Below are 24,367 nucleotides of genomic sequence, written 5' to 3'. Positions count from 1 at the left end.
CCCTTCTCTCTTACTAATAATATGGACCCCACATTCCACTAATATTACTTCTCTCTTACTTTTTCCCTTCTCTTATGGACCTCACACTTCACTAACCCTACTCCTCCCCTCTTACTTTTTTCTCTTCTCTCTTACTTTACCAATTCCACATTAAAACCTGTGTCGTTCACAATGTGTCCTATTTTTCGTGGACGGATGAAGTATATGGTACTCCCTCCGTTCCATAGTAATGGATGCGTTTCTTTTCGGTACGGAGATTAAGAAAAATTGTGTTAGGTGAGTTAAGTAAAGGAAGAATAAAGTGGAAAATGAAAAAGGTAGAGAGATGAAGAGAGAAAAAAGTAAGAGAGAGTAAAGTAGATGTGGAAAAATGTGTTGACTTTTACTAAAAAGGAAATGACTCTATTACTATGGAACGTACCAAAATGGCAAAATGACTCTATTACTATGGAACGGGGAGAGTAGTTAATACTAATCACTTTCTCTCTCCTCAAAATCATCTTAAAATTTTATATTTACGTAACTCTCTCGATTTAAATTATTTTTTCGTAAAAAATATATCAAATTAAAGTTAATTTCATAAAGATTCTAACGAGATCTCAATTGCATATATTCCAACGATGATCAGATGAGTAAATTTTATATGTTTTATTTTAATTTTCGTTATTGTTGATAAACATATTTTATACCAATAAATACATCAAACAATCTCAGTATAATGCATGTGTAATATCAATAAAACTGTGTTTATATTTTCTAGTATTTGTGTTGAGATTTTCATATCACAGTGTTGATATAAAAAAAACTATGAAAATTATTATGTTATAACATATTGACTATTTTACCTTTTTATTGATATTTTATCAACTATTTATTAAAATACATGAGCTTTGATCTCATTCATTCATTTTAAAATCTAATGGTGTAGGATTAGTCTTAGTTGTAGATTAGATACTATATGCATTTTAACATGACCCATCTATTATATTCTCTATTCTAATTTATTTTCTTCGCTAATTATCTACTTTGGTCTATATTCACTTAACTCACACACATTCCTTAATCTTTGCTAGAAATAATGAAAAAAACAATTGGAACATAAAACGATCTTTTTGGTCTAAACCACTATTTGTATATACAGATATGCACAATTCACTAGTCGGGTGCATGACCCTCAGAAACTGATAGTACAAGAACCAAGACTTTGAGGTCTACCTGCCGCGATTGGGGCAAGCATTTGCAAAGTGTGCTGGATCTCCACAAACGAAACACCTTCCTGATATCGGCTCACCAATAGCAGACACGAAAGACATATCATTTCCCCTTCCTCTACTCCGGCTACCCCTACCACGACCACCTCTTCTGCCACCACTGGATGCTGATCTGTTATTGCTTCCTTGCGTTGCTGTTACTCCATTTGCACTATCTTCCCAACTGCATTGCAGAAAAATGCTAAAAATCAAGCCTAAGCTTTAATATCAAGTTTGTTTTCCCAAACAAACGGAACAATCACCCTTTTTCTGTACAATAATGTACAAGTCTCCTGGTACTAAATTGACCCCCCATATGAGATCATTACGATTTCACACCAAAAATAAGATTATTCAACAATTAAAATACAGACCTAACAGTAAAATACCAACACCAGAATATATGCCTGGTATGTGTGTGCAAGTCATACCACAACCACATCAACAATGTTTCGAAGGAGATAACACATTTTATATCTATGTATCTAGCACATAATAAAATTACATGGGGAACCCATATATATTTCACGTACACAAAGAAGTTACACCCCTGAGCTCGGCATGAATAAAACTTTCTCCCTCTATTAGCTAGAGTATTGGCTGTTCGCAAATTGCAAGGTGCGCCGCAGGAGGTGCATGATATTGTAGATTCTCCTGCATCATCACATGAAAACAATAAGGGGAAACGAAATGAGCTTAAGAATGGTGATAAGGTCATATAAATCACAATAGAACATGCAACAAAACTCTAGTCACAAATGGATATTTAGTGTTAGCACCAACATGTAGAGAAATTAAAGATGTAATTAACCAAATAAGCTGTGAGCAATTAAAATATTAACTGATATCAACAGGTAATGAAAATCATGCATAGAATGTCAAGGATGAGGAAGAAACATGATAAACACAAGAAGCACTGGAGGCAGTAAGGTCCAGAAGATTAGGAAAGAACATAGTAGTAAATTCAGAAAACAAGACAATCGTCTGACCATCTCCTGCAACAGCTTCCTGCGGTTGTGCATTATGACCTCGTGCATTCTCAGAATGATATGAACCAGAAGAGTGCCTTGTTTGCCAAGATGTCTGATTTCTAGAATCACTTTGTTGGGCAGTGCTGGATGATGATGTATGCCTTTGCACTCTTCCTGGAACCATAACATGAAATATCAAGTAGTGATTTGGTACTATTATACGTCACTCTCTGCTTCAAAGGCAAACACTCACTTTTTAAATCATTTTAGGAACTCGATACCAAGGTATAAAATATCTGGCACAAGGAACGTATATTTCCACGTATGATTATACAGATATGAGGAAAATTAATATAGTCTAATAACTAACATGCATCTTCAACATACCAGGGGCATTGGAGTTGTTGCGGGACCCAGTTCCACATATTTCCACTAGCTGCTTCAAAGTATCATCACAACCACCTATGCAGCCTGATAAATTACAACTCAGTTTAGCTTACTTAGAGAAATTCTTCATTCTGAGACATACAAACATCAAGTATCATCAGTTAACTCCAAAAGTAGTTCAAGTTATCTAACCTACTACTACCTCCGTCCCATAAAAATAGAAACTATTTTCATTTTGGTCCGTCCCTTAAAAATAGAAACTTTCTAAACTTTCTATTTTAGGAAAATGGACCTCACAATCCACTAACACTACTTCCACCACTTTTTCTCTTCCTCTCTCTTACTTTACCAATTCTTCTCACTTACTTCACCAATTATGTATTAGAACCCGTGTCGCTTCTCCATTTTATGTTTATTTTCTGATATTAAGTTGGCAGGGATGCAGTAGACTAGTTGGGTCCTTACTCCATTTTATGTTTATTTTCTGATATTAAGTTGACTAGGTCATACGTATTATTTTTGAATCAAGCCCGTAAGTAGATGGTCCTAGGGTTCAGTGAGTTTCTTATTTATAAGGCTATATTTCCTACGTTTCATGCACTCAGAAATATAATTAGAGCTCAGCAAATACGATGAGGCCTATTCGGAGGATAATTAGTTTTTGTTCTTTCTGTTCGCCTTTACTCTAGCAAAAAACAAGAAAAGCACTCACGGAGTAGCCCAGAATCTCCTGAAGGCCAAATCTTACCCAGATGATCAGTAGTGTAGTTAGGAGGTATCTCCAGTCGACGAAATTTAAATTGAATCATAAGAACTGGTCCTGAAAAAATGTTTGCATGTTAGCTAATATATAATTTTTGTTTTCAAATAAAATATTACACGGATAAAGGTTCATATGGGATGAAATCTTAGGTCATAGATATTAAGTTCACACCAAAAGAATCCAAAATCAGATACCTGGAGAGCAAGTACTGCAGATATTTGTGGTAACAACGGCATCTGATACTGATCCTGGTAGCCAAACAACGTTTCTACACTGTAAGATTAAAGTAATATCAGATAATCAGAATTAGCACAGGGGTGATTACAAGGTAATATTAAGCTTTTTATACCTAAACAACTGTAAGTGCAATTGTTATCTTTATTGGTAAGCGTTAGTTATCAGAATTAGAGCTGGAAATTCTTCACACGACACAATAGCACAAACGGACACTAAATAAGAGCCTAGTGTTAGTGTTGTTACTTTTTCATGCAATGTCAACATAATACCTATATGACAATTTATTATCAAATGCAAGAATTGTATAGTTCTAAGGAGGCATTGTCTTATTGTTTTAATAAATGGTGTACTAGTATATTGTGTCATGTTCATGTCAGCACGGCATCAGCATCAAACACAACATGATTATATGATTGACGACCTAAATAAACACTGCAGTTTCCTACAATAACTGATAAAAGTTGAGTGGATAGGAAGTAAAGTATTGTTAACCTATCTCTGAAACTTACACCACATGTCAAAAATAAAAGGCAATGTTCCAAATTCAATTCAGTGGACAAATATCATTATATAAAAAATTCAAAGATCATACAAGCTTAAGATCTTAACTGAGACTGCAGGCTGATTGTCATGGAACTGTTGGTTCCTTGAAGAACAACTTACATGGATATTTAAAGAAAAGACACTTTAAAATTAAATAATTATAAGAACATGGAAACAGACTAAATTGGTTTCATAGAGCATATGGAAATTGGATTAGTTTTTTATACAACAGTAATTTGATTAGATATGTAAAATGAACTAAAAAATGGAACTAATAAAAATAAAGAACTACTATATGTTAAAAATATGTTTGATGTGCTCAATCAGGTAAAGAATTAAATTAGGATCAGAGCTGTATCTTAAAGACTAAGACATCATATTACATAAATCTTTATTACAATATCTGAGACAATGGTGATAAGAAACATTAATTTAGTTTTATTATATTTCTCCAATATTTTTGTTTTAGCAGTGCTTATAAGCTTATTGGTTCTAATGATACCAAAGTTCCATTATATTTATGCATAAAAACTCCAAACGCCATTAAAAATAAAAATAGATGTAGGAGTAGTCAAAAGACGTGGGGGAAAGATTGACCCTACAATGGAACAATTTAGGTCACTGAACAATATGAATAGCATATTATGATATTATATATAATGACCATTCTTTCAGCATCATACTCTATTCTGTAGAACATATCATTTAATTCTGAAATACGTGTAGTGGTTTTAATCATGATATAGCGTAACCAGATTCACAAATTTACTAGTGTGATGAGAATAGGTTATTGCACCATATATGGACCGCAAGCCACAATGCTACTCATCTTCAAACATGTTATAGCTAGGGATGTATGCTATTTAAGTAAATCACAAGAATTTTGAATGGAACACTTTCTTAAAAAATCAAGAAGACTGATTATTTTTGAAAGGGAAGTCATGAAGAGAACCTACTTGAGGGTAACCTAAACACCCAACCATGAAGTTTCCATCCTGCAATGGTGAAAAATAAGTCATCAAATGTAGAACTACAATGGTACAAACTTTATCGCATTCCACTTTATATAGTATATCTATAAAAATACAGATCGTTTGAGGGCCTAAATATCAGCTTACACAGTTTTGTCTAATTATAACAGATGTGATGAGAGAGGTGAGTCAGCGATATGATGTTCTCATGGCATATTTTAGTAGCGAACCAAGATTATGTGACACAATAATGACCAAAAGTCGTGAATTTTAGATGGAAAGATATTTGGTAGTTTAAGTTCGAACTGCTACTCCACATTAGGAATGCATCCAAGAAAGTGATACTTTGAAAGTTCAAGATTAAAGCCAATAATAGAAATGGATTCACAACTAACCATTAGACATGGTTATTTTTAACTCATTACCTTGAACTATGTTAGCATATTAAAATTGCTTAGAAGACATTAAAGGTGTGATGTCCCTAGGAATAATCTAAATAACTCCCATGCGACACATTAGAAGTATTATTCTGAAAAGGAGTATCACCAAATACCGGCTTTTTCTTGAGGACCATATCTGATTCCTCACAAAGGCCACATTTCCGAACAACATCCCCAACTGCATTCTGCTCATTGCCAGTAGGTCTATTTGATCTGCATATAAATGTGTTTGTCATTTAGCTGTAAAGGGTTCTTGGTTGCAAACAAGAGTGTAGTATTTACCTCTCAAAAAAAACAGCCATGGCTTCAAATAGCTTTCCTTTGTTTAATCTAGCCTGTAAATAGAGCTTATACACTGAAAGAGGTGGAAATATATATGACAAATGAAAGAGTAGCCGTACATAACTCCAAAGGTTAACATAAGGTATATCAAAATACATATGGACATTGATTTCACTTACATAGATAAACATAAACATAGAACCTGTTGCTTGACATCCATAGAGTCAATGAATAGGCATCCGACATGCCTAATGAAAACTATTTAAGCTCATGTATCCATATGTGTGGCAACATGCTTCTTTACAAGTTCTACATGCTCTATTAACTTTCCAGCATTTTATGAATGTGTAATCTTACTACTGTATGAAAACTAGTGCTTATTTAAGATGTAAGCCCATCTTATCTGTATAACAAGACAACATAGGAGCAGGCATAAACAGTAAAAGTCGATACTGGGGATAATAGGATCTTCACTGAAGAACACAGGATAAGAAATATCTTAAAGTAGCACATAATGCCTTACATCCAGAAAGCAGGCTTTCATCTGTTGTAGGCAAGTTTGCAGAACTTCATCTTTTCTCTTTCTACCCTCACTAACTGCTGTCATATCACTCTCCATCTCAGCACGGAGACGTGGTTTCCACAATTCATGACTGATCCCAATCATTAATAAAAAGAAAATAGTGTTTGTAAGTGAGCATGTGTTTGTTTTTATATCATGATACATTTTGTTTATTGAATGAAAAAAAATGTAATTTCAGATGAAAAGTGAACAAAAATAATGAATCACAGTTAATAGCATCTTAATTACAACATACAACTCCATTTTATAGCTACTTCTGATGCAGTAAGGGATTTTCACTCTTTAAGAATTAAAACCAAAAATGCAACTCTAAGCAGAACCTTATGTAAATTCCTCACAATACTCAACGATGCTTCTGTTTTTTTAAGCGGGAAGGTCCAACATTTGGCTGGAATATACTTACCCCATGTTATTTCGCCCATTTGTTGCTAAAGACTCCATGTAACAAAAACAGTTTATATATGGCATGATATACTATTAATTCTTACTATTTGCCAACATTAGAGTTCAATTGGCCTTTTGCAATGACGAAATATCTTGGTGGCAAGCAACAGTTTCTATAGTCTGGAAATACACAAATCCCAATTATTTACCAGATGATCTTGCATCAGACTGATAACCAGGATGGCTTAACTCCACTCAATCACCCACCCACCCTTGGGAGAAAGAGACGCCAGTAGAAACCCATCGGACGCAACAGAAATAAAAGATTCCAACGTAATTATAAAGGGGGTAACAGAGATCCAATTAAGTTGTAGCATTAAAGAGAACTGATATCTTCTTTAAAATTTGAAGATAAATATTTTATTATTCTTGGATCATAATGCTCCATTCCATAAAATCATTTTGCACGTTGTGGAATTAATAGGAATTGAATGCATAATGGGTGCAAAAGTGTCATGCTCTGAGACGTGATAATAGCACAGTTAACTCACCCCATCTCATCATATCCCATGACTAGCGCCTCACCCTGTAATGAATAAAGCTAACATTAGAAGTATGTGGCACATGATTAAAGTGTACTAGTATAATGCATTCTTTAAGCTAAAAAATTGTTAAAGTGTGAGAAGTAAATGGATAACTTTAATACATACTTACGGGCTTCAATAAGAATGTAAAAAACAGTTGCTTGAATATTTGAAGTTAAACAAGAGGCAGATGATGCCATGGAATCTCTAAAGTTTTGATGCATATAACCAGATATAGAAACTTGATTTCCTTCATAAGTTCTTTAGCAAGTGATACATCTAATAATCTGGCTGTATCTTCCAAACTAACATTTTAAGAAGCTTGATCAAACAAAGATTCATATCTCAGCTACCAGAGAAACAGAAAGTAAAATAGGCTGCTGCTAAGGGACCATCTAAGCGGAATTTCATAAGCATGGCTTTCATACAGACTTTTAAAGAGCAGAATCAGTTTTGGCATTCTAAATGCAACCTATCTAATTGCTAACTGATGTCTGTGAAAATAACACCATCCCGAAATGAGACTATAAGACATCAGATGCACATAAATCTTTGTAGATATTAACCACACATATGTGAAATACTATGTAACATAAAAATCTATTGCAACCATAACTATACTTATGCCTCCCTCCTTCCCCCAACCTATTTGATCACAAGGAATGATCTTGCTCCACTGTAATCATTTTAGCCAACAAGTTGGCATCCACTACATTTGAAAGATATAGAATTCATCATGTTAACTTCTTTGTGGTGGGCCTAGATGAACTGGGTGATAGGTACTATGATTGCCAGAATCATCAGATTGTCCTTATCTTTAGTTCTTCGATTAAATTATCTGGATGCTCACTTAACCCATAAAAGTGTAACCAAATATAGAAACTTGATTTCCTTCATAAGTTTATACCCTCATTCTGTTTCTTTATGGGCTGCACATACATGTGGATTACCTTATACAAATAAGTTCTATGTCATGTAGCAATTTTGCACATAGCACTTAATTCCATAAACAACCTTATCAAGCTTATTCCTTAAGTATACGTTACATAAATAATACTTTACCAATTGCGCATTAAAACCCGCGTCATTTACAACTTTATCTATGTTTTGTGGGCGGAGGTAGTACATAGTACGCGATTAACACATTGAACAATAGCAGCTTTTCCTAGAGATGTACTCCCTCCGTTCCATATTAGTGGAGTTATTTTGCCATTTTACATTCCATAGTAGTGGAGTCATTTCCCTAGTTAGTAAAAGTCAACCCATTTCTTCTCACTTACTTTACTCTCTCTTACTTTTTTCTTTCTTCATCTTTCTACCTTTTTCATTTCCTACTTTATTCTTCCTTTACTTAACTCACTTAACACAATTTTTCTTAAATAGCATGCCGAAAAGAAACGCCTCCACTACTATGGAACGGAGGGAGTAGGAAAGAGTGATGCAATTTCAAAAAAAAATCTATGAAAGTACAATTACAAGTTTTGTAGGTGAGAAACGCATGCTACAGTCTTTAGTGGCATAAAATCGATCTATAAGCTTTTTTATATGATCATGCATAGTCGCATCTGTTCCAATTTGTGCCTGCAAAAATTAAATGAATTATAAGTTAATAGTCAATCTATTTTGTAAATTGTACATAGATTTCCATGTGTCTCCCGCAAGTTAAGACAAATGGGGAAAAAAAACAAAAATCTTCCACTACAACTTACACATTCCTTACCTTGTCCATACAACTTAGTAAATCAGCCTCACTTAGAAGAGGAGGAGGTCTGGTCACTCCAGAATCAAGAGTCAATGTAGTTGGTATAAACTGCAATAAGTCAGCCAGTATTACATATTAATCATTGTTTGTTAAAAATGCATCAGCCACTTTACAGGGAGGATTCCCCATTAAATCAGGAGTGTCACCCCATCCCACCCCACTCCATACAAAAATGCATCAAAAATAATATCAGTGAACATGAAGAATAAATCGGAATGACATTGACAAAGTATGGAATCAATCAATATAGTTGAACAGATTGATCATGATGCGCACCGTGGCCCTGCCTTTTCCTGCAAGATTTGTTCAAGTTTATCCCTATGTATGTTAGTTTATCTTCCCAAGTTGAGTATGTTTAGGAGATTTTAGATACTTAGTGTTTTATTTCAAATTGGAGTCATTAGTAGAGCATATATTTCAGAAAATCAGCAGTCTTAGAGATGTCGCATTTTCAGAGGCTTTATATTGTAATTGTATTTTTCGTTCAGTTATAGTATATTATTTTGGGTCTTTTTCTGTCGTTGATCAGTGTTTTGTAGTGTTACTTATTCTTCTAGCTAATTATTCATCTCCTCCAGCTTTTCTCCTAAAAATGGTTTGGTGAAATATGATTTCCACCTGTGGCACTGAATCACAAGGCGATAGTCGGGAGAAGGCGGTAGATGCGTTTGAGGCAAGATTCACAGCCCAGGACGCTAAATTCGACAGTCATTCCGCGGATATTAGAGCATACACACTATGTTGCAGGAACTTGCCGCATCCAACAATACTGATCCAACCGCCATCCTAGCAGCATGTCTCATGCTTCCACTTTGCACACCAAGACAAACCCCCTGGTTGCACCTCTCCAGGCATCACGATTCCATACATCGGCATACAGCCCACCATGCTCCTTACCCCATTTGAGGCACTGATGCTCTAGGTTGGTTCCCTCATGCAGAGTGTTGATTTAACACTCATCGCCCTATCTGGTTCTGCTCCTGAATCCCAGGAATTAATGATACGTTTCGGCCTGAATGCAGCTCTAGATAGCTCAAGGCACTCCACATGACCCATCAAGAAAGCCGTGGCATCCGCGGAAGCCTCGTATGCTGATATATGATCAACTCTTGCCACCTTCCGAAAAGTTTGAACGCCATACATCAGATGCTACTTTCAATAAATGGATGGCAAAGCTTGACGCCCGGCAGGGCTCCTCACAACCCCCTACTCCTACCGAAGAACCTGTGCCCCATGCAGAACCTATCGCCAACTGCCACCATCCCTTCCATCCTTTGACGATACTGGCCTCTAGCATGGCTCGCTCAATCCGCTTAGTTCTTTCTAGTCCACCACACTCTGGTGGATCAAAGGTTCCCTATGGCCTTGATCGCCTTTTCGGGTCCGGGCCTCCCTTGGGTTCCAATTGCTTACCCGCTACAATACCAATAATTCTTGGGAATTTTCAAAAGCTCCCTTTTCAAACGCATCGATATAGTGTTGTCTAAGTCCTTTGGCAGAGTGTTTGTCCAATATATTCGTCGCCCTACTCAGCTCGATCGAATTCACAATCAGCACCCACAATCGCGGCCAAACACGTCAATGCCACATGCCAACACACTCCACCGCCCACCCGAAACCATTTTCCTCATAGTTTTCGCTCAATGCCAAACGACAAGTTCCGTAAACATCTCGCTGCAGGTACATGTTGCAAGTGTGGGTTAAAATATAAGTACTGATCGTCGAGGATGACGAGTTGGATGCAGGACATAAATCTTGACCGCGAGGTTTAGATGCCGACACATCCTCGGATCCGGCTCAGTTCACTACCACGGCATTATCCGACCTCTCCTCTGACGAATTGGATAGTTTCCAAACCGTGAAATTCCAAGGTCTGCTCCTCTCTACACCGTTTGGTCTATCTTGGTATCAACCACACTTTATGGCCAAGAAACTGTCCAGTTCCCTAACTTGACCGTCACGCCTATGGCTACATCCTGGGTCATGCTTGGAAACGGCTTCAAGATACAAGCCGTGGGAATGTGCCACACGATTCCCCTATACATCACTTCCATTGTGTTTTTGATTGGTTTATGTCTTTTCTCTCAATAAGGTTGATTTCATATTGATATTAGGCATATCTTAACTCACACCAGTTGGGGACATTAAGAAAAATGAGAAGCAACTCTTTACGGAGTTCACATACCACAACCACAAGGTTAGACTTCAAGGTGACCCCTATACATTGTGTTCCCCCATAAAGCTTGCTTCCCCACTGAGTTCCGTGCACTCACAACTGATAATAGTGGTTGGTTTCTCTGGTCAATGGTGCATCATCGCCCAACCCCACCTCCTTCACCTCAGTCGGCCTCGATGTGCACTCACAATCAATAATAGTGGTTGGTTTATCTTATGATTTATTGCTTCCTTATGATTTTAGGATTAAGTTTGGCTTTAAATACCCTTGTTGTTAAAAGGGAAGCCTCGTTTAGGAACTTTTGTTAGTATTGGCCCTGGCCAAGGACCTCTCAAGAGGTAGTTCGTTGGTACTCCATTCGTTCTGTTTTCATAAAAGTATTTGTTCAATTATTATTTCAATCAGTTGGAGTCCGTTGTCTTTGATTTCTTATGTGACAATCCACCGAAGAGTTGGGGTGTGTGCCAAGGAACCTTAACACATGTGACCCGTCCACTAAATCAGATACTGCCAATAGCGCCATTCTGTCCAGTTCTAATCCACTGCAGTCTTCAAGCACGTATTACTAATCAACTTCTTTTGAGCCACGGTCTTCATCGCCGCCACCGCTTCATTGTTTTCGTACTATGGCCTTAAATACAACACAACGGACTATTGCCCCGCAAAACATCGCAAATGGCATTGGCTAATTCAAGTGAGGATGTCATAGACATATTTCCACACATTGCACATGTTTAAAGTTTATAAATGGGTTTATGTTTCTCAGTTTAAAGGTGTTTTTTCTATTTTTGTTCTAGAATGAAACTTAGATTTCGTGTTTGTACTGACCTTTTTTTTAATTCCGTGTTTGGGAGAGACGCATGACCCTCATGCATCTCCTTTTAATGAAACGCATGACGATTATGCGTCTTTGTGCAAATCACCCGGTCGGGTGATTTGCAAGTGGCAAATCACCCGGTCGTGCGTCTCTCACAAAGACGCATAATCGTCATGCTTTTCATTAAAAGGAGATGCATGAGGGTCATGCGTCTCTCCCAAACACGGAATAAAAAAAAGTTCAGTACAAACACGGAATCTAAGTTTCATTCTAGAACAAAAATAGAAAAAACCCCAGTTTAAAGTGTGCAAAAGTTTAGTAGAGTCTTGAAGCAACCAACGCTAGTTAGGAATTGCCCTCCTTCAAAGGCGTTATCTATTTATCGTATTTTCCGTTCACTTATAGTATAATATTATGGGTCTTTTCTCCTGTCTCAGTAGTATTGTTGTATTCCTTATCCAGTGCAGCCAATTATCCATCTCATCCACCTTTACTCCTAACAGAGCACTCTGATAAACTCGTGATTTTGTAGTTTTTGAAAAGTTGCTTGACATGCATATTATCTAAGTTTAATTACTTGAAGTGTCAATCATGCACCAATTGATTATATGATGAGTTTTTAGAGTATATGTTGAGAAATAGGTGAAAGGGGATGGAAAATGGTGAAAGCATGAAGTAGGGAAGAGATAAGGCCCGCCAAGTGGACCGGGTGGCCAACATTCGAGTAGTAAACGGCCCGGGTCAGAAGAAGCGAACGTGTCGTTTCCAAAACTCTACCCTGGTCGGGTGAAACATGCGCGATATGTTAAATTCACCCTATTTTCGGGCATTTCAATCCTACTCATATTGGGAGACCTATGGCATGATATATACATGATTCCGGACGAATTCTGACCATTCCTCACCATACACACATAACTGAAAGAGAGAAATAGATGCAAAGATTGAAGAATTCAAGAAAGGACTTTCTCAACCATTCATCGGAGCGCAGACGGAGCTTCCAATCAAGTTTTCTTCGATCAAGGGTGTAGTTAGTTTGGTTTTATCATGTTTTCTTCCGTTAGTCATTCAACTTTCATTTTGAACAAAATTGGCAAAATCTTCCATAGAATTCTACGGAGAAAATATAGTGATTTCTATGCATAGTTGATTTTATTTTCTAGGCTTGGATCATGTAGTTATTTCGATTTCTCTTGTCCTTCTACATTTATTTGACTGGATGCACGTAGATTTTACTACAATAATCGGGAGATGGGTAGTTTAATCTGAAAGAAGAGAAATTGACACCTTAATCAATAAAGTCAAGAGTCTTGAGCTTTTGAGTGAAGAATTGAATCTTAGGAACTTTTAGGAGTTGTTAGTTTATGTCTAGAAAGATACTTCAGTTTTAACTTACAATCTACTAGTGGTGTACTTCGAGAGAAGGCATAATTTTATCTTTGTAATGGCTTAATAACTCTTGAGATGGTTCGTAGTACTTAGAATTAAATCATTGGTCTCTCTTGATACGATACTCTTACTTGCTTAGGAATATAATTGCGCCATATACTTGCGGTTAGATCTAGTCTAAAATAAGTCTGAGTCAAGTTTTTGTCACTTCGCATATAATTCCTCTACAAAGTACTTCAAATGTACCATAAACAAAATAAAGAGTAAAAATTCAAGATTAAAGTTGAACAAAAGGAACAGAAAAGGACCTGTTGCCCATACCGATACGTCGGGATAATAGAGCCTCCCCATGATTCAAATCGATATACATCCAAATAATTTTTCTGGAAATATGCAGCATCAGAAATATACATTTAGCAACACCCAACAGAAAATAAGAAAAAACAATTAATGTATCATCTCATTTAAAAAATCTATCAATAGTTGTCATTGTATGCATTTCACATATATATTGAAATTAAATTAAAGGATAGACTCATGAATTTAGAACGAATCACGTTTCAAATCTCACAAAACCACAAAATCTATGCAATGCATAATTATTCTTGTAAGATACGCATATTCTTAGCACTTTTCACACCAAATAATGGACTAAATTAATGCTTTCAAACTCTTTTATCTAACACTTTCAGTTTTAGCAAATGCATTTCCAATTATATTTGAAACTCCTTTAAAATGTATGGATCTTGTCATCTCTATGTAAATAATGCATGCTAATTCAATACTCCCTCTGTCCCTAAAAAGTATGAAGTATTTCCTTTTTAGTCCGTCCCTGAAAATTATTAACTTTCTAATTTTGAAAATCAAACTACACTAATTTAGAGCATCTCCAGTGGGACATCCCAAAAACACCTCCTGTCACGTCACTAGGACTTCCCATCCCACTGCCACGTCACTAGGACATCCCCTCCTATGTCCGCCCTTCCCATCGCCCTTCCCACTAGGACATCCCGCAATAAAAAAAATCATACATTTACAAATAAAACAATTTACATTTACGGAAATAAAATTTGACGTCAACCCCTCCGAGTCCAAACCTCATACATTATTCGAAAAAATTATGGGAAAAATTAACAACTTCATCGGAAAAATTCGATATATATAGAGTTTAAAAAAAAAAAATTAAAAACGGAACGTCCGACTGGACGCCACAATGGCGGACGTCCGCCCGCCCGTCGCGCCGACGTCCGAGGACACCCGACGTCCTCACGGGACGTCCGTATCCGACCCTAAACGCCACAATGGCGGACGTCCCGGTCGCCCGTCGCGACGTCCGACCGGCGTCCCACTCTCCACTAACACTACTTCGACTATCCTCTCTCTATTACTTTACCAATTATGCATTAAAACTTGTGCCCTACCAAATGTTCGTATTATTCAGGGACGGAGGGAGAATAATGCATTTCCACAAATTAACATATACATTGATTATGCAAATTATAATCAATTTATGCATTTCATACATGTATATCAAATAACTGTGATAAAACAGGGGAGACTACGGACAAAGCTAGGGGCCCGATAAGGATAGAGAGGCAAAGCTGAAACTTGGGAAACTTGATGAAAGTGACGTTTAGTTGGTGGTAAAAAAGTCTGGCATGTCTTTAGCGTTTTTTATGATCAAAACCCTTAACACTTTTATGTCATCTGAACCAAAAAGTATAATCTCTGCAACTTAATTATACTCTCTCTTTCCCATTAAAAATAAAACGTTTTCCTCTTTGGGTTGTCCCGTTAAAAATGAAACGTTTCCTTAAATGGAAACAACATCATCTCTACTTTTTCATCTCTCTTAGTTTATTCTCTCCTCATTAACTCACAAAACAACACTACATAAAATCTCGTGCCGAAAACCAAATGTTTCATTTCTAATGGGACGGAGGGAGTATATTGCAAGACATGTACATATATTTTAAATAACTTTGAAAACCACATCTACTTCCTGTTAAGTTGAGCATTAAGAAGAGGAGGAGACTCTCATTTAATAATGATTGACTAGATTGTGAAATGTGAACTTATAATTAGCTTAATAGCATCAGGGATAGTGACAAAACTGTACATGAAGCGTATCCACCAAAAAAATTCTAAGCTAACCCTTGGAATCAAGAAAATACTACTTATTGCAGCCATTTAATTATGATGGCGTATTTGTATATTCTGTTGTGCTGAACTAATCAGGTGTAACAGTCTAAGTCCTTGTTTTCCCATTAGAAAACAACCAAAAATCACATTACTGAGGAATTTAAAAATTAGGAAACTCACAGCAATTATCACTCTTCCAGATGCAGCAAATTGTTCACCCGCAATATCAATTTCAACGGTAGTTTCAGCACCAATGGCTGGTTGAGAAACACAAGCCAGGAAATGTCGGACAACCAATTCATAAACCTTCTGTTGCACATTAATATTTTACTGAAAATTCAGAAAACCATCCAATCAAAGTTAAAATGAATAAATGAATTTATCAAAAACTGATACAAACATGGTGATCCTGACTCCACCCAGACTCTCCGGCTGAATATTTTGTTGGGTGAATGGGAGGGTGAGCTTTGTCATCATGTCCTCCGCTACTAGGATTTCTCCAAAGACGTGCTTCAGGATCCAGTAACCGCTGAGCATAAGTACCCCATACTGGGTGTTCTTGCTGCTCTTGCACCATAGTCTGCACCAGACCCAGAGAACAAAACAAATCAAAACATCAAAACATGAAATAAAAAGAAACATGCTTAAGTTTTTAACTGGCTTGGTTATTATGGGAGAATTTCTGAAAAATATTAGTTGTCATTCTAAATTCTTGGTATAGCACATGCCATGAGTATATTTTACATAGACTAAAGTCCAATATTGGTCCACTACATTTGCCAAGTAAACTTTTTTGTTCTACGCATTAAGTGTGTTAGTTTTATGGTCCTAACTCCTAAACAGTATGTTTTGGGCCGTAATTAAGAGTCCCATCAAAGTTGATGGTCAACTGCATTTTGACCAGGTTAGAGAGTTAGTTATCATTCTAACATTGAGCCATTCTGTTCAATTTACTGGAACTTTAATCTTGTAAGCCAGCCAACAATTATAGCCACCCAGATTTTTCTTTTCATGACTTTTCTTATTGTTCTTAACATAGTTGCACACTTGCATTGCTAACTAAATAAACTACTAAAGTCACTGGTAAAAACCATTACTCACTTGCAAATCTGTTGTCGATGAAAAGCTATCAGTCTCTGTGCGGGGATAACTGATGAAACCAGCTTGATACAGATCTTCAGCCACCTAGTCACAAAAACAGATGTGCAAAACTGTAATCTAATTTAATAATTTAAGAGATAATTATGACCTAAAGCCTGTTATATAAGCTTAACAAGTAGTTCTCAAGAACCAATAAAATAATTTCATCATTTATAACAAATTTAGCACATAGAACCTGGTGCTACCTACACAAGTTACAAATAAAAAGCATAACATATTTAAGGACATGCAACATGAAATAATCATTTTGCATTAGGCCCCTGAAATATTTTTATGCATTGTGATGAAATGGTGCTTCGGTGATAGTGTTACCTTTTCAGCCAGAATATTAGATATTCAGGAATAGCATATAAGACAAGGAATAACCTGAAATCCAATTCAGTTGAATTTCCCATTGTTCGCCAATTAACTAAAGCTAGGTTCTCAAAGACTGCTATAATTATATTACTACCATTTATCAAAAATTATACTCATTAAAGCTTCCCAGATTTACATACATCTTTGTCATTAGAATTTCAAACTAAATGAATATGGATTAAAAAAACCGTTTACTGGATGCAATTCCATCCTTACAGGCCAGTGGAATCAATAGTATATGGTTAAATGAGATGAGACTAATACAGCATATTTTCATCGAACTCACTTTCATGGTCTTTTCTGAACTCATATGGAAGTAACGCGAAGCACGTTTTTCCAGCTCTATTGTACTCAAAGGATAAGGAGGATACTTAGGCTTCTCCTGGTGTCTAACATTTGTTACCTGAAGGTAAATATCACAAGTAAATAAACCCAATCCATATGAACGGATCCATTTGTAGGAAGTAGTATTTCTTCAAAGAGACTCACAGTTGCAGTGGGTTCCTGGACACACATTTCATATATTATTGCTGCACAAGTGTATTCAAATAAATGACCTCGCCTGCCATGTGAAAGAATTATAAGATAGTATATTAAATAATTTGGTTTCAATATTATTTCAAGTAGGATGAAAATTACATCCAATTAAAGGTAGCAGTGCCTTCTTCTGAATTATGAGTACAGTTAATAGTCCAGAACTCTTCAGGTTGATGAGCTTGGATTTCCCAGAACCTTTCCACAACAAAACCAAGGGTAGGGAACTGCAGAAAACATAGAAGTACAAAGTGTAAACATAATAAACAGCAAACTTCTGCAGGTAAAGGAGATGAATGTAGAAATTAATTATTGTAATATCCACTGATAAAAAGGAATTCTGTATTTATCTTCTGTTGCTTGAAGGAGGAACAAAGGGTGTGCCTCACCTGGCAAGGACCATAACTTAAAACAACATTTGTATCATCTGTAGTGGAATCAATGATGAATGCATCTCTCAATAGCATAGTCTGAAACCGTGTGAAAGACGCTCCAATTCGCAGATCTATTTCCTGCATCACATTATCAGATTCATAACTTGCTTTGGAATTCTTACATGATTACCAGAAGTAGGCACTTTGAATTTGTCTTACCGGCCCCATTCACAGGTAATAAAGTATACTGACAATGAAAAAAAAAACAGGAAAATTGAGCACTAAAGAACCAAAAATCTTCAAGTAGAAGGTTAAAGAAAACTTTCGTTAACATCAGTTAATAATCAGGTACAAAACATATGAACTCTCAGTGACTCACTTGTCGAAGATCAACAGCTTCTGCCTGCAATTGATTAGGCGGAGAAAGCCTCGTGATTGCATCATAGATGTCCCTGAGCATCCCAAAAAATACTTTCAATAGCATGTATTTGTGAAAGAGGAACACAAATAAACAGCGGTAAATATATATAAAAGGGATCAGAACCTATCAGTCAGGGCAGAAAAACGTGCTCTCCAAATGTTAATATTTCGATTTGCTCTTGTGCAAATATCAACCACCTCAAATGCTATATTTTCTCCTTCTCTGTCACAATCAAGCCACAAGATAAGCCACTGACACTTCCTAGCTTCTTCCTCCAGTGTTTTCTGGATGTCCAGTTTATCCTAGATGAAACAAAAGACAACCAACATATTTTTTGTTTAATCGGCATCAGCTGAAACTCAAAACTCATTGCACCAATTATAGCCATAGACATTCCTCTACAGTTTCATTTCTTGTTCCTCCAAAAACGAAAATTTTGAAAGGAAAACCGTTTGGGAAAAGGTCTTAAAATAATTGAAAATTTAAACTTTGTTAAAGGCAAATGGAAATAACATTTCAGCATGAAAGAAAGGAATTTAGAAATTGATATCTCAGCATAAATTATGCATCCCTTGTCAACTCTTGGATATTGGTCTGAACATTTACAATGTGAGAGGTTATGAACCATCAACCGCTGAATTCAATGCCTAGTTTTTTTATTTCCAATTAAAACAAATTGAATTTATACATCTCTACTTCACCACGAGTATTTCACTCAATCCCAAGCAAAACATTTCATATCCTTGAAACGAATAATCACAGCGCCCCTCCCCAAACCGCTTATGTTTCGGAGGCTGCTAATTCACTAAATAGGAACGAGAATTAACGCTACATCTAGTGTTTAGCAGGTTACCTGAGGCACATATTTCTTAACTGGGGCGTGGTAGAGATCGAGGGGGTCACAGGAATGCCACTTGCGATACCTGTCGTCGAATTCGAGCTCCATTAGGTGGCCAGTGACTGAGGTGAAGGACATTTGAATTAACTGGCTCCTAACCACGCAGTCGAATTCGAATATCCTATTGTATCTGGACCGCCCGTCTCTTGCTCTCATCCCGCCCTTCGACAGTATACCAGCCACCTGTTTAGCCACTGAAGGCTTCTCTGCCACGTTCAGCGCCCTTATTGACCTCCCTCCGCCGCCGCCTGCCATCCCAAAATGCTCGATTCTATTCTCTGCTATTTTTTTGTTATATTAATGGAAGGGATTTCCCGCTTTTTTGTTGAAAAGGACAGCGTAAACAGCTATTTCCAATATACTTTCTTTCATTTTATCTTCATTTTTTTTATTTTTTTCATTACTACTCCATATCCCACGAGAATATGCAATTTTTTCTTCGTCCCATGAAAATATACACTTTCTAATTTTACAGGTGGGGCTCATTCGTCACTAACACTTTAATTACTTTTTCTCTCTATCTCGCTCTTATTTTACTAATTTTATATTAAAATCCGTGTCAAATCCAAAGTGCATATTCTTTGGAGACAGATAGAAGAGACGGAGGGAGTACTGTTTTAATTTAAATAATTGATTTAATTCTTTTCATAAAAATGCTGAAAAAGTTAAATTTTTACTGATTCCGAAAAGGATTGATTATTAAAATTTACTTAATCCTTTTAAATAGCTATGCTATATTATAAATTAAATTCGTTTTTTTAAACCAAAAGCATCCAGTGTGGGTGGGGATTTAGGCGAGGGGTGCGTTAAAATGACAACACCTCTTAAAGTGACACTGTGATACCACGTATCCTGCAATATTATAAACGTAAAAAATTGCAGTCTAGCGTGTTTGATATTGCAGTCCGAGAAAATTTGCTGAGCGTTTTTTATGATTGTCACATGGCAGTTGATTATTCGTCCACATGTACAAATGATTGGCTAGCTATGATGGTATGGTATTACTTTAACAGGTGTTGTCATTTTAACATAAAAATCATTTAGGCGAACCCCAACCATAGTATTCAAATTTAAAGGAATTTGTTAGTAATTGAGCTTATGTCTATCCTCATCTATGCACAAATTCAAGATCAAAACTTTTCATTTTAGGTTGCAGCTTTGAAAACCATGCAGCATTACACCGTCTTTTCTAATTTATCTATGCGGCACAATAAATCAATAAATTGCTATGCAATTCATATTTTTATTTGGAATGAACTTCATAAAAATTCTACGAATTATACTTGTGTACATACGTGATCCATGGACTTCAAAAATATCATCAATATAAGAGGTCATTTATCAGAATTTTTTTTAACTTTTATATGATGAAAATACCCCATACCCCTAAGGCAATTTATACGTAAGAGTGAGTCATGAACTACATAATGATCTCTGAATTATGGGTTTATCTCCCAAATAGTTTCTGAACTTTAAAAATATCTATAGTAGTCCCTAAATTAAGGGTTTATTTCAAAATCTATCATTTTGGCATTTCGTATTGAAATAAAGAAACAAAGTGAAAGATGACAAATGGGAGAAGAAGATAATTTTAAAATAATATTAAATTGAAAAAGTAAAAATTGTGGAAATACGACCCATCAGCCAAAAAGGGCATTTTCGGGTGGAAAAATGCCAAAGAGACCGATTTTGAAATAAACTCTTAGTTTATGGACTACTGTAGATATTTTTAAGAGTGAACTACAAAAATGGTTCTTTGACTATGAGTTTATCTCGCCCATAATCCATGAACCATTTTTTTTATAGTTTACTCTAATTTTAAAGTTAAGAGACTATTGGCGAGATAAATATATAGTTCGGGAATCATTTTTTAGTTCACTCTATATGTAATGTCTTGTGTACCGGATTTGTGATTGTGTTTATATTAGTGCCTGTTAGGCCATCCACAATAGGAATAGCCCAACAATAACCCAGCCATAGCCTAGCCACAAACTCCTCCTGCCACATCATCAACACTAAACATCCTCCTGCCACGTCATCAAAACAAGTAAATAACCTAGCCATAGCCTAGCCATAGCCTAGCCACATCACTCAAAATTATATAAAACAAATAATTAACAATCACACAAAATACGGAATTAAATTTACGACACAGATACGAGAAAATTCAATAATATTATTAAAATTTAAAAAGTACATTAATTAAAAAAAATACATAATTAAAAAAAAACTAACGTCGTGCAGTCCTCTGCGCCCATAACTCTTCAATTAAATCCTTTTGGAGTCGAATATGAGCCTCCGTTTGGCGCATGTCGGCATGTGCTTGGAGGCGGTCGGCTTCATCGTGAGGTACCCCACTCCGTACGTTGGGGGCGGCCACGCCGTGGCTTGGACCGGCTTCATTATCGTCGTTGGTCCAACTAGTCAGTTGTACACCTTCATCTTCGACAATCATGTTGTGCATGATAATACATGCGTACATTATGTCAGCAATGCAGTCGACATGCCACAAACGCGTTGGACCCATAACTGCCGCCCATCGAGACTGGAGCACACCAAATGCGCGCTCCACGTCCTTGCGCGCCGACTCCTGCCGTGCCGCAAAGTAGGCCTTCCTCTCATCTGATGCGCATCGGATCGTCTTCACAAAGACGGGCCACCTACGGTATATCCCATCCGCCAAGTAGTAGCCCATATCATGCCGGTTGCCGTTGGCGACAAAACTGATGGCCGGACCGACACCCTGGCACTGCTCGTTGAAAAGTGGCGACGAGTTGAGGACGTTGAGATCGTTGTTAGAACCGGCTATCCCAAAATACGCATGCCAAATCCGCAGTCGGTAATCAGCTACGGCCTCGAGGATCATCGTGGGATTCTTTCCCTTGTAGCCGGTAGTGTAGAACCCCTTCCAGGAAGCGGGACAGTTCTTCCACTCCCAATGCATACAATCTATGCTGCCTAACATCCCCGGGAACCCATGCTGTTCCCCGTGCATCCGCAAAAGATCCTGGCAGTCTTCGGGGGTAGGGCTTCGAAGGTACTGATCACTGAATATTTCAATCACGCCCAGACAAAAATACTTTATACATTCAAGGGCAGTCGTCTCACCGATGTGGAGGTACTCGTCCCACATGTCTGCCGCGCCTCCATAGGCCAACTGCCGGATTTCCGCAGTGCACTTTTGGATAGGGGTGTAGCCGGGTCTGCCAGCCGCATCGTGCCTGAAGCGGAAATACAGATATCAATGCTCCAAAGCGTTAACAATACGCATAAACAGGGCCCTGCTCATCCTAAAACGGCGCCTGAAATGGTTGGCGTTGAACCGTGACTCCTGTGCGAAGTAGTCTTCATATAGGCGCTGATGTGCAGCTACGTGATCACGATCAATCACTTCTCGGCGGTGGACCACTGGGCGAGGTCGAGGTACCGCCGGCTGCAAGGCCCTCTGCATCCATCGATCAATCTCACGGTTCGTATAGGTCTCTAGCGCTTCGTTCATTATACGAACGTACTCCTCAGCATCCCACCACTACCACCACTACTACCACCGGCGTTACTCATTTATCGGTGTTGATCTTGTACAGAAATTAATATAGAGAGAGTACTCGTTAAAATAAGTGGTGCGAATGAAATTGACGTGCAAAGCGCGTATATATAGTGTTTCGAAAATTAAAAAAAATTTAAAAATCAGCTAGGCGATGCGCTAGGCGATCCGGACGCTGCAATAGCGCCGAGCGGATCGCCCAGCGCCCAGAAATCGCCTAGCGCTAGGAGGTTTTTTATTCCGAAATTGGCTAGGCGGTTGCAATGGACCGCCTAGCGCACCGCCTAGCGCCGGCGCTCGGCTAGGCTGTGCGATAGGCGCCATTGCGGATGGCCTTACGATGTTTAAGTTTTTTTAGATATTTGAATTTACTTCTTTTATTTATTATTCTCAAAGCATATCAAGCAACATGATTTATGAAGTTTAGAGACAATTAATTATTTAATAATAGTACTATAATTAAACAATATAATTAGTTAACGTTAATTAATTATATAATACTATACTTTGAAAAATTACTGCATTAGAATTATTATTAGAAATATAGTGCTATTATTTGAATATAATTAAATCATTATTTGAATAGTTTTTGGGGTAAAACTAATATATATCGTTTAAATATAGTGCTATTATTGGATATATTTCCCTTCCGAGGATTATGCATGTTTGGACTATATTTAATTACTTTTTTATATACTCCTTCCGTCTACATAGAATAGTCTTATTTTGATATTTTGAGATGTAAACAAAAAATAGTCTAATTTCTAAAAATAAAAAATTTCTTTTTCATACTATATCCACTTTTTCCCCCTATCTCCCCTACTTTATCTACTTTTTTTCCTTATATTTCTTACTTTACCATTTTTTTTTTCTTTTTCTCTTATTTTACCAATTTCTCATTAAAAATTAAAGTAGATTAATTGATTATCATGTCCGACTTTTAATCGCAAAATTAAAATATTGACATAGTAAATATGAATTAAGAATTTCTAAAAAGTAGATTTAGTAGAGAAAGTATATGTTTATATTAATTAAATCACTTTGAGAAAAGAATTTTAAAAGAATAGAAGTAAATTTAAATATGCCAATAATTATAAATAGGGTACCTGAGAAATTGTATAAAGACTAGAATACCGTTAAAGGATATAGGGGCATTTTGGTTCTAAAAAAAGTTTTTAAAAAAGATGAAAAAGTATCCGATCTATATATAATGATACTTTAAGTTATGGACCACGCACTACTAATATTTTTATTAATCCATGAACCATTTATGAAGTTAACTCTTTTATTTATTCCCAAAAATCGTAGGAGTATCTTGTAGCATCAAGCCATCAAGCAGCGTGATATTTTTGTCTTCCAATTAAAAATATTAGGACAATGAGAAAAATTGCAAAAAG

The 24,367-nt window shown here is 36.7% G+C and overlaps 1 protein-coding gene across 2 annotated transcripts; it reads right to left on the bottom strand.

Annotated features, from left to right (window-relative positions):
- Positions 1-1,091: 1,091 nt before the first annotated feature.
- On the bottom strand, positions 1,092-19,688 carry LOC121775920 (DNA topoisomerase 3-alpha). 2 transcript variants are annotated; one of them, XM_042173013.1, is made up of 24 exons: positions 19,382-19,688; positions 18,652-18,830; positions 18,487-18,559; positions 18,123-18,245; positions 17,839-17,960; positions 17,689-17,761; positions 17,486-17,602; positions 16,783-16,866; positions 16,082-16,261; positions 15,862-15,990; positions 13,848-13,922; positions 9,116-9,205; positions 8,872-8,976; positions 7,363-7,397; positions 6,368-6,497; positions 5,845-5,897; positions 5,676-5,775; positions 5,108-5,146; positions 3,566-3,644; positions 3,357-3,428; positions 2,609-2,692; positions 2,240-2,395; positions 1,784-1,904; positions 1,092-1,434 (listed from the first exon to the last, which is right to left on the bottom strand). In XM_042173013.1, exons 1-24 carry the CDS (start codon positions 19,679-19,681, stop codon positions 1,212-1,214), a joined length of 2,742 nt encoding a protein of 913 aa, XP_042028947.1. In that variant the 5' UTR covers positions 19,682-19,688; the 3' UTR covers positions 1,092-1,211. The 2 variants fall into 2 exon arrangements, with proteins under 2 accessions (XP_042028947.1, XP_042028948.1); XM_042173014.1 differs by lacking the exons at positions 1,092-1,434; positions 1,784-1,904 and adding an exon at positions 2,475-2,517 and having other exon boundaries at positions 2,270-2,395.
- Positions 19,689-24,367: the final 4,679 nt, after the last annotated feature.

This window comes from Salvia splendens, chromosome 18, assembly GCF_004379255.2.
Source record: "Salvia splendens isolate huo1 chromosome 18, SspV2, whole genome shotgun sequence".
Classification (NCBI taxonomy): Eukaryota; Viridiplantae; Streptophyta; class Magnoliopsida; order Lamiales; family Lamiaceae; genus Salvia; species Salvia splendens.
Note: the sequence above shows the minus strand (reverse complement) of the source record. Positions and strands in the feature narration are given on the sequence as shown.

What these genes read in the sequence shown, in the direction of transcription:
- LOC121775920 (XM_042173013.1), bottom strand. Translation starts at nt 19,681, where the DNA reads ATGGCAGGCGGCGGCGGAGGGAGGTCAATAAGGGCGCTGAACGTGGCA. An exon ending in GTTCAGAAAAGACCATGAAA is followed by an intron (nt 16,867 to 17,485) that starts GTGAGTTCGATG and finishes TTTTGTGACTAG; the next exon opens with GTGGCTGAAGATCTGTATCA. An exon ending in TGGTCCTCAAGAAAAAGCCG is followed by an intron (nt 5,147 to 5,675) that starts GTATTTGGTGAT and finishes TCACCATTGCAG; the next exon opens with GATGGAAACTTCATGGTTGG.